Source organism: the organism of the source record quoted next, unplaced genomic scaffold, assembly GCF_019419815.1.
Source record: "Pyrus x bretschneideri cultivar Hongxiangsu unplaced genomic scaffold, Pyrus_bretschneideri_v1 Contig69, whole genome shotgun sequence".
In the NCBI taxonomy this organism is placed as follows: Eukaryota; Viridiplantae; Streptophyta; class Magnoliopsida; order Rosales; family Rosaceae; genus Pyrus; species Pyrus x bretschneideri.
The window spans coordinates 1679308-1690871 of record NW_025999808.1 but is presented as its reverse complement, the minus strand read 5'-3'; the positions used below and the strand labels follow the sequence as shown (position 1 = coordinate 1690871).

Sequence of the window (11564 nt, the reverse complement as noted above, 5' to 3'; positions counted from 1 at the left end):
AATAAATACTTGCAGGGGAATTTCCTTCACACCAAAATAAGACAGAACCACTTATGTGCCTGGAAAGGTATTCTGAAAGCTAGAGATGTTATTAGAATGAGGCTAAGGTGGGTTGTGGGAAATGGAGATGGTATTTACTTCTGGACCCATAATTGGGTTTTTCCTTTCCCACGCTCCAATCTTGATGTTGTCAATCAAGTTAATGATCTCGATTTGAATTTAAAGGTGTGTCAATTCATTAACAATGGACAATGGGACAAAGACCAATTGCGGTGTCTGGTTGATAAGGACAATGTGAATAAAAGTTGTAGTTTTCCTTTCCCCTTGATTCCCCAATGTGATTCATGTTGTTGGGGGACCAAATGCGAATGGCAAGTTCTCAGTTAAGTCGGCAATTTGGATCCAAAATTGTGATAATAATATTGTGAATGCAAGAGAGCTTCTAAAGAAAATGTGGAATCTCAAACTCCCTCATAAGGTTAAAATTTTTAGTTGGCTTCTTATTCTTGGAATGATCCCCACAAGAGACAGACTATCAAGATATGTTGATAATATTTCATCTATATGTCCTATGTGTAATTTAGAGGATGCAAATAGATCCCATTTATTTATAAATTAAGGTTTTGCTAGACTTGTTTGGAATTGTCAAGCTATATCAAACAACACAAGGTTAAATCAATCTCTCCTCTTTAATGACTGGCTAAATGCTCTAGCTGTCAAGAGTGATGAAGGTTTATGTGATCTTAGCAAAGCTTTACTAATTTGCTAGCAAATTTGGAAAGAGAAGAATCTAGTTGTGTTCCAAAGAAAAAATCCAAACCTTGTAAGGATTGTTAAGGCTGCTCTCAACTTTGGAAGAGACTTCATCATTGCCAACAACATGGTTCCTGAAGGTTGTGATGATATGAGGTCTCCACCGCCCTCCTTTATCCGGTGGTCCCCTTCCAAATCCTGGTTTTTTGTTAAACTTAATTTTGATGGCTCTATGGTGAATCAAGGTGCTACTGTGGGATTTATGATTAGAAATGAGAAAGGGGAGCCTATTGTTGTGGGAGCTAGATTTATTGGTCAGAATACCATCTCTATTGTAGAATGTCTGGCTTTACGGGATAGTTTGTGGATGGCATGGTCTAAGGGTTTGTCTTGTATTGTGGTGAAGGGTGATTTGAAGTTGGTGATTGAGTTCATCCGTGGAGCTTATAGCCCCCCTTGGAGATTGAAGTCCATCTTGGAGGAAATTCGCTGGCTTGTTGGTTTTTTTTATGACATTTGTTGGAAACATGTCTTCAAGGAAGTCAATTTTCTGGTGAATGCTATAACTAGTATCGGTTACTCTGTTGCTGATTTTCATGTTTCGGATAGAACTCTTCCTTTGGCTGCTCGTCAAGCCTGCTTGTTTGATTATACCCAAACTGAATGCCCTAAGGGCTTTTCTCTTTAATGAAGTCCTTTTCTATCAAAATAAATAATCCGACATGCCCGTCAAGCCTTCTAGTTTGATTGTACCCAAACTGGATGTCGTGGAGGCTTTTCTCCTTAATGAAGTTCCTTTTCTATCAAAATAAATAAATAATCCGTCATGTTGTGTAGCTTTATGTGTCATTTTCCGTAAGGTACCAACCATGCCCCTTTATAAAATTTAAAGTACAAAAAACAAAAGAGAATTGTTATTAACATTCCAAAAATCTCATTTTACACTCCAAACTTTCTATATTACGAAAGAAAAATACATTTGTCAGGAGTGTAGAATAAGATTTTTGGAGTCCCAATAACACTTCCCAAACAAAAATTGATCTCACAATTTTAAAAATATATATTTTAACTTGTACATATAACTGCCTTGACACATATCTTGTATTCACGTAGCCTTCAACAACACGTTCCTTTCAAGGAAACCGTATTCGAGATTGAATTAAAATTGGGCAGGGACAAATCCACGGTTTTAAGAGAATACAGTATTCTCGCGTTGCTTCCTTGACACAAAGCAGTAATGTTACGGTGGTTCACAAGAGCACATATAATCCACAATCTCAGAACAATAATAGTTTCCTGTTCTACGAAACAAATCACCCGCCAACCCGCCACTCTTAGGCCTTGAGAATTTTCGTCAAGTCTTGCTTTCTTTGAAAGAATTTTATCAACCCCTCTTTGCAATCCCTACATACGATGTTGACAGGTGGGTTTACTTTAACAAATGAACACAGAGCATATCAACATCACAGGATTCTGTCCTGAAGATCCGTCATTAAATTGGACGCCAAGGAACTAAGCTTCTTCCCGGTCTCTCCAGCGATATTCGTTAAGGAAGAGAGATCCTGTTGTGCCTGGAAAGGATCACCCCCCCAATTAAACCCAAATTCATTAAACCAACCTCAGGATGGAAATTCAAAAGCAAATACATACAACACTAAAAAACCACCGGCGAAGTTTATTGTCTACCACTGCAAGGCATATACCTGAAACGACAGTCGGTTGATTAGGTCGCTTGCAGTAAGATCAATAGCTGAATTATCTCCCCTGTCACCAAATAGATCAGCGCTGGAGATGGCTGCAGAACCCTGGAAGTAGAAAGACAATTGTGTTATCAACTGCTAAATTCATTCTCCAAGATTTCCCACTATCTCAGCATATCAAATATATTGGCAATTTGGTATTGACTTTCAATGCTAAAGTTTCACACGAAAGTTTTATAACTTCAAGCACTCCCAAATGTCATGTCCAGACATGAAAAATACGCATAAGATATGTAAAAATTTAGTTGAACCATGTGATCATCTACAAGAGTGGGTCATCAAAAACACAAATAGATTTCCTTTTAATGAGGAAGGGGGATCGTATAACTGGTACAGATTGCAAATTACTGGGAAGAGCCTACTAGATGGTGGATCTAAAAGGAGAAAAACAAGTCACTTTCAAGGAGAAAGTACTCGGCCAATGCGCTAGAGATACAGATGGGAACGTTGGCCAAATGTGGGATTCCATGGGATTAAGAAAGAACATTGTAAAGCCTTACACAAGGATAGAACCTATGAAAACTTTGAGAGGTATAAAATATCGTAGGAGGAGGCAAAGAAAGGATGAGAATGAAAATGTTTTAACTACAGAGAACACGGTCTTTTCAATGAAAGACACGAAAGGAGTACTTCTTTGGGTGAGTTGAGTAACCCAGAAGGGTGTAAAAATTACTTCTATCGCCGAATCACAAAAGAGGAAGTGGTTGTAGCTTTGAAAAAAATTAAGCATAGAAAAGAAGGGTCCCAAGAGCATATGCTCCGATTAGAAAATGTGATAATGGGATAGAGTCTCAAGGTGAAAGGGGTAACGGAAGACCTAGGAAGACTTTAGATAGAGACTTTAAAAAAAAAAGACATGGAGTAATTGGAGCTAATAGAAGACTTGGCACAACACTGAGCGCAGTGGCATTCTAGGATTCATACAATCGGCCCCACTTAATAGGATAAGGCTTTATTGTTGTTTTTGTATTCATTTTGTTTAATAAAACAGCAAAACATGGATTCAAACAGCCAACCACTAAGTGGGATAAGGCTTTGTTGTTGTTATTGTAATGTAAAAGTATGTAGGCGTACCATGTGTGCTTACTCACTATCTCACTATGGTAGTTACCAATAAAAAATCTAAACTAATTTCCATCTCATGGATGCTTTAATATTCAAAAGACAATTTACTTCGGTTGTATGTTTTCCCTAGAACACGTACATAAAATGGGTGTAGCGGAGATGAGGATGCTTCATTGGATGTGTGGGCACATGAGAAAGGATAAGATTAGGAATGAGGATATCCAAGGTAAAGTAGGAGTAGCCAAAATTGAAGGAAAAATGAGAGAAAATCAGTTACGGTGGTTTGGACATGTGCAAAGAAGGCCTACTGACGCTCCGGTTAAAAGCTGTGACTACGGGACAGAGGTTCAGGGCCAAAGGGTTAGAGGAAGACCTAGGAAAATTTTAGAAGAGACTCTAAGAAAAGACTTTGAGTACTTGGACCTAACAGAGGACATGACACAGAACCGAGCACAATGGTATTCTATGATTCATATAGCCGACCCCACTTAGTGGGAAAAGGCTTTGTTGTTGTTGTTCTTGTTGTTGTTGTTGTTATTGTTGTTATGATTTCCCTAGGATATATATACTTTGCCAATATGAGGTCTAGATGACCAAGAGTAGTAAGATGATAAGACTTCAACCAGAAAGATAGGAAAAAAAAAGAACAGAGATGTGGTACCATAATTCAAAAGAAGCACATGAATATGAACATGGTATTATAATAGTAATGACACACCGAGAACTTCTGCAAGGAGGTTTGAGCATCAACATCAGCAGATCTGCTTTGGTCACCAAAAAATTGTGCAGAAGAGATAGATTTTGCATTTGTGAATTTCTTTCTTGCTTCATCAGACTCCTGAATCTGAAAAACAATAAAACCTGAATATTTAACGAAAAAATAACATGAACAGAAATGAAAACTGGTTTTCAGAGTGTTCTGAACCATGACATAAATAAGTCTTCACATGTCACAAATCTATTCTTATAGGTGTCTCTAGGAATCAATATCCAAGTGCAAAAGGCCAATTGCAAACATCCAAAAGAGCGAACAATATTAGACAACATTTAGATTGAGGAAACCACCAGCAGTATACATTCTCCTGAAGAATAAATGCGTTTTTCCTGAACAGGTTTATAGTTAATACAATCTCACAAGGCACACTTTATTTCCACATCCAAAAATTATATGGCAGAGCCAAGTCAGCCAGACTGGTTGGTGTCATGCGAGGATTGTATATTCCATCTGTCATAAGAAATTTATTCTGAATGTAACTCTACTATTCAATAAACAAGGACTTACCATTTGAGGTATATGGTTTGCTGCTTTAAAACAACATAGAACGGGAATGGATAAAAAAAAGAGCACTCCTCACCAAGCATCAATAAGCCAGTTAAAGTACCATAACGAATAATCTCATTCATCTCGTTAAAGATCATACTCTACCTATTTGTCTTGAAATCATCTCTTACTTTTGTATCAGAATACAAAAGAACAGATTTGTGCCTGACTATTGTTTCGCTTCCTGGTAATATAGTGCCTGTCTATTTTCTTCTTTCCTCAACAGGATAGTAGGAAAAGTTTAACCTGTCTGGTTCTCTTAAATTTATCACCCTGACACTTCTAAATCATGTCAACTCGTTGCTCCTGGTCTGATAGTGAAACATGTATCTAAGGACTAGGGCACATAAAAAATTTGCATAGTGAAACATGTATCTAAGGAACTGGGCACATGACATTTTTTAAATTGCATATGCTAATCCACAATTTAGGGCTTGTAAGGAACCTTTATATAATAATCAAGTGACACAGAAACAGAAATAGCTCCATCCCTTGTGAGGTATCTGAACTAGTTCTTGTGAGAAAACTACTTTACATGTTAATGTCATTGGTCATAAATAACTTACTTGAACTTTTGAGGTATTTGAATTAGTTTTCTTGGGAAAGTTACTGTCCATTCCAAAATCTGCAAAGAAATTTGATGACTTCGGTGGAGCAATATGGCTAATTACATGAGCGCCAGTGGGATTTGTCTCAGTATTTTGGACAATTTCTACATACTCAAATCGAGATGCAAAGGATGATCCAGCTGTTGGAGTGCTGTTAGTTGAGGAAGGCACTGGCACTGGGACAACTGGATCTTCAGGTTTCTGATCGTACAGGCTTTCATTAGGCTGCATTTGATAAAGTTAAGAGAGAGAGGCTTTCTGGTTAACATATAATCAAATAAGAAACAGAATTCAAAGATACTACTATGAATAATCTACCCCAATTTAAGTACGCAATCACAACCTTTGTAGTAAGTTTGCGAGCACCAAGCCCCCCAGTCTTCCCAATTTTCTTAGCACCACCAAGAGGCTTCTTAACAGTACTGGTAACATATGTATGGGGGGCTTTCTGGGAAGCAGTGATTTCAGGCGTTTCTTTCCTTGCTATAGAGTTCTCTTCTGGAGCTTCCTGGGTCTTAACATCAAGAATCCCATTAGATGCTTGTCCTGACTGAGCTGCAACAGGTGATGGTGGAAGACCTGCCTCTTCTGCCATACTTTTGACTACTTCTTTAGAAAGTATTTGCCTATACAACTCGGCAGCTCTTGATGTATACTTAGCCTCAATTTTGCCTCCATCCGTCCATCCATGCTGCTTAAAGAACACTTGTGCACGGTTGTTTCCCCCGAAGCTCATCGTTCTCAGCTGTTCAGGAGTCCATGAGTCTAAATTTGTAGACCTATAAAAAGTTAAAAACAAATGTAAGACACTTGTCATTGCCTTCATTGTTGATTTTACAGTTATTTTAAAGAAAAATCTAAATAAGAATGTTAATATGATAAATTATCAAATACAATGTTGTTAAAATTTAAATAATCTAACATCAAATTGATTCAACCTCAAATAATTGAAAAATAAACAATCTCAGTTGTACTTTAAATTACGAAGACAAAATATATATTAAAAAGTAACTTAGATGTAAACTTAGAAAGTTAGAATCAATAAATGGGGAAATAAGATTTTAACAATTTGATGGAAATAAAATCTGTAATCAGACTATCAGATCCAACCATGATGGTGCTCTGTTCTTATTTCTTAGCAAGCCTAATGTTGGAATGTGGAAGATTTGTCTCTCTAATTGCCGAGCTGGCTGCCTTGATCCCAAACAAACCAAAGACTAGGAAGCTTTGACATCCTTAAGAGGAAGATTCCCCCGTCCTTAACAACAAAAGGAGCAACTATTAAGACATTTCTATGCAAGCATTGTATATTGCACAACACTAGATAAGATTTGCCAATGAACAACTGTGACCATCACTCTATTGGCCGTTGACTAGAAATTACATTAAAAAAACTAAACGGAGATTTTAAGGTTAAAACATGAAGCTAACCTTTTCTTATAACCTTAATGTCTCATTCATTGCTAGAGCTAGTCTGCAATTTACAATAACCATACAGGGAAAAAGCAAAAAGGCTTGCCTATTCAAACCAAAATTCCTCCTTCAAATTAGGAACAGGAGCAAAGATTTCCCGAAAAAAACAGAGCGGCCAAGTAAGTCAGAAAGTGACAATCAACAAAAGCATAAGTTATTGCAGAAACATCCAGAACGACAACATCAATGCATTCTGAATTACATAAAACTAAAGGGTTCCTGGTATTCGTTTGTTTGTGTATCTGCAGTTTCTTGTCTACTTTTGCATATTTCAGAACAATGCATGTGACAGTTTACGGTTTCTAGAAGAAAGCATGATCTTGTGCAGTACGGACAATGCAACACCCTCAATTCCATCCGATCAAATGTGCATCGAGTCACCAAATTTCTAAGATTTAATTAATGAAACAAACTATTACTTGGATCCCCAACATTCAGGCTATTCAACCCCTTCACCGTGCTTCCAGTTCCAAACATAAATTAGCAGCATAAATACGTACATACATATATGTATATGTGGTGACTCCAAGCGAACACTGAAAACTTAACGAATCGAAGATTGAGAGAATTAACAATCTGTTACTGCTATACGAAATCATACCTAACAAAGCTGATATGAACGCCGAGACTGCGATGAACGGCCGAGCAATCGATGCAGAGAAAGATCCCATACGTAACCGATGCCCAAGTCGGGTTCTTTGCATTACAATCGAAACACATCTGAACCAAATACACCACAAAATACATTAAAAAGCAAGTAAATAAAGATCTCAACAAAGAATTCACAGATCTGAATCAGATCTCACAAACCCATATCGAATTTTTCACAAAAATTAAAAACCCATAAAAAAAAATACAAAAAAAAAAGGGAAAAATGAAACTAAAAAAAACCAACCTTGTTTTCTGACTTTGCTTTCAGTTTTCTGAAAACAGCGGTCTTGTCGTTTGAGATTTCGGACGCCATTGGGAAGGCAATTCAAATCCCAGAGAAACAGAGAGAAATCAAATAAATCCGAAGAGGTGCTTGGAACACCTCCTCAGGCAAAAGAGAGAAGAGACGGAGACTAAAGGTTGAAGTGAAATCCCCAAATCGATTTTAGCTTTCTGTTTTTTGGAATTTTTATTTCGCAAAAATTTTTAAACGAAAGCATTTTATGATGCGCACGGTTGGGCAAAATGGCTAAATTGCCCGTGCGTTTTTGGGGTATTTGCGGCTTTGGTGCTTTTGGTTATGTCGAGTGGTAATTAATGATTTGGATGAAGGTTAAATGCAAAACCAATCGTTAATGGCTGGGGGGCTTGTATGGGATGGGCCAAGCTGAACCTTGAGTTGTTCATTTTTTCTTTAAAACGTTTTGATTTTAGTATAAATGACATTGTTGGTTAAAAAAAAAAAAAAATATTGATTTTAAAATCATTGGGAGAGCTTGCCCTCCGAATGGGTTCCGACCCGGCTCAAGGGATTAATCCTTGTCTAAGTGCAGGGGATACCCTGGATTCATCCAAAACGTGAGATGAATAGACGTAGAGAAAATAACTTTTACTGTTTTACATATAAATATCTATTTATAATGAGGTCTAATTTGAGTTGAATCATTTTGAAATGTTACTATATAAAAATAAAAAAGGGCTTAAATAGTCCTTGAGTTTTATTCATATGCCAATTTAATCCTCGTGTTTAAGCTTGGCCAAATTGATTCTTGTGTTTTACTCTGTCAGTTAATGTAGTCCATTAGTGATTGAATGGGTGGGGACTCCGAAAGCACATGCAGGATAAACAAGTGATTCAGATTTAAAACTGGGTCCAGTCGAGAAAGAACAGAAAACTCTCAACAAGCCAAAACTAATCAAGATCAATAGGAAGACTAGTAATTTATTGACAAAGTTAGTTCATGCGACAATCTATATGGAAGGGCAGTTTATTTGATGCATTCCTATTGAGGAAGTTTTTTTTAGACTATCTCCGAAGGAGATGTCAAATTCTAAGTGGAATGTCATGTAATCAAATTTGAAGGTAAGAAAAATGTCCAACCAAAATGTCAATCGTATGTGGATTGACATATGAATTTTCATATGTCAAATTTGACATATAAGAAAATGTGATGTTAAATTATTTTTTTAATTATTTTATTGTGTGGGTCTCATCAATGCGCCAATTATAGATCTTGAACATTTATTTTAATTGATTTCTTTTTTAAAATGGATCCTACAAATATCATTTATAACAAAAAAAAACATCGGTTGGAGGAAGAGAAAATCTGACATTGCCATGTCAGCCATCAAATTAACATTTGAAATTTATCTTTTGAGATCTCCATTGGAGATAGTCTTATTCTCCAACTCTAGAGTCACTTTGTAACGACCTGTCCCCAATTGTTATCATTTTTATAATTTTTTAAATGTGAATTTACGAAAATGCCCTTCGAGGTAAAGTGTTGAATTTTGTTGACTGCCGTGTTGTGTCACGTAAGGTTCAATTTCTTGGCGTATCCTCGTAGTACTTGTCGCCACGAACGCGTGGGCGCAAACGGATCGTGATTTGGAGTTATAACGAAGGAGTTTTAACATTTAAAGTTGGGGGCATTTTGTAAATTGGTTAATATCAAGAAAATTCCAGATTTTTGGAGCAAAATCCGGGATGCCACGTGTGTGGCCCAGATTAAAAGGAACAAAGGATGGTCGGTGCAGATGGAGTATATAAGAGAGAAAGGAGGGAGGAACTGGACCAATCAGAAAATGAGAGATGATAGGGTGAGCAATCAAAAAAAAAAGGAAGGAGGGGAAAGGAGAGAAAGGGAAAGTGGGGGATCCTCGACCCATCCCCCTTCTTCCGACCCAACCCGGCTCCCATTTGTGTTCTCCGATGAATTTCATCCATTTCTCCTGCAAACCAAGTCACCTAACCACAGGGAAAACATTCCCTATCATTCTCTCTTCCTATTACACCCTAGAAATCATAGATTTTTAGCATGGAATTCGGGAAACACCACACCGGTGGGTGTGGCGGTTCTTGAGACGATCCTCCCATTTCTGAAACATTTTCTTCCAATTACCACCACCCCTAGACTTTTCTTAAGGCCTGGAATAAAGCCCAACCAACCTTAGGGGCGGTAGAGTATCGGAAAAGTCGAATTGAAGCTCACCCTTTATGGGGTTTCCGACTAATTGAGGGGAAATTAAGGTGTTTCCCGACCGAATTGGCCTTGGTCATAGGTATGAAAGTTGCTCCACTCACTAAGATCTTCATTTTTGTGAAGTTTGAGAATTTTTAGAAATAGTTGAATTTTCCGGCAAGTCAGGGCGGCCAACCGGCGAGTGCGGCAGCGATTGGGCCGAGACGTTCCCTGACCTTCCTAGGTTAAACTTGAATACTCTGATTCCATTGGTGAAGTTCTATTGATGAATTTCCATCATTTGAATTTAGTTCCATGAAAGTCCGCCGCTTGATTATTATAGCAATCGACAATCCGATCGTTGGATCATCACCAAACTTTGATACGTTATAATACGTAATATTTGAGGATATTAGAAACTTACAGATCAGGAATCCGACGTGCGGATCTTCCCAGTTAGGACATGTAAGTTATATGTCTATTGATAAGAATTCTAAGACATGATTTGATAATTGTTCTAGGCGACAATCGTTCGTGACACCTTGATATTTGTGATGGGGAGTTGTAGCGCGGACTCCAGGTGAGTGGGCTTTTAGTTTTCTGTATATATATGTATGTATACTTTACGTTTTTCCTAGAAATTGTTTTAAATGAAATGTGATTGAAATGTCATGTCATACTTGTGTTATATTTTAGTGTATGCATTGGTATAGTCATGTATAATGTTGCATGATGCTATGAAGCCTAGGTAAGCTACAGGTGAGTATATTATGATATTAGCGGTTGTGATGTATATGGTTATGCCTGGATGCATTTGGTACTCATTATCCTGCACCCTGGTGTTAGTGCTCTACCCGAGGTTAGGGCCAGCCTTCACATGATCATTCACCTCCCGCACCGTACGCTTACCTTGGATCTAAGGTAGGTGCCAGCCTATTATACAAACCACATTACGTGGTTCCGACTCGTAGGTGACTTGCGATACTTCACACAGCCTTCACGTGATCGTAGCATTTGAGAGTATTTATTACACCCAGCATATCGTACAGATCACATTAGGTGGTTCTGACTTGTGTGCAGGTTTAGAGCCGTACAGATCACGTTAGGTGACTCCGGCTGGCATATCATTTTACATTGATTTATTTCCCCTGGCTTACTTATTTCATTGCTAAGATACTTGACATGGCATATACTTGGTTTTCCCTACTCTCGAGCATGATTTCTATATACGTATGTATTATTATTTTCTGGGAAATTATACGGGTTTTACGGCAAGGGGTTATAATGTTTTCAAAAAGGTTTTTATTAAAAACTTTATTTTCAGGCCCACTCACCCTTGTTTTTTAGCCCCTCTAGGTTTTAGCTGCTGAAAGTCTGTATCGATGAGGATTTGTGGCGAATCTCAGTATAGGTGGCTACCTCTTAGGGTATGATCCTTACCCACACTACTGTACTTTACTTATACTCTGAC

General features: G+C 37.7%; 1 protein-coding gene across 1 annotated transcript; it reads right to left on the bottom strand.

Moving 5' to 3' along the window:
- Nucleotides 1–1868: 1868 nt before the first annotated feature.
- LOC103936399 (probable ADP-ribosylation factor GTPase-activating protein AGD8) lies at nucleotides 1869–8111 on the bottom strand. Its single transcript, XM_009346233.3, has 7 exons — nucleotides 7876–8111; nucleotides 7582–7700; nucleotides 5851–6286; nucleotides 5466–5732; nucleotides 4297–4422; nucleotides 2457–2558; nucleotides 1869–2324 (listed from the first exon to the last, which is right to left on the bottom strand). The coding sequence occupies exons 1-7, from the start codon at nucleotides 7942–7944 to the stop codon at nucleotides 2217–2219; spliced, it is 1227 nt and encodes a 408-aa protein (XP_009344508.2). The 5' UTR covers nucleotides 7945–8111; the 3' UTR covers nucleotides 1869–2216.
- Nucleotides 8112–11564: the final 3453 nt, after the last annotated feature.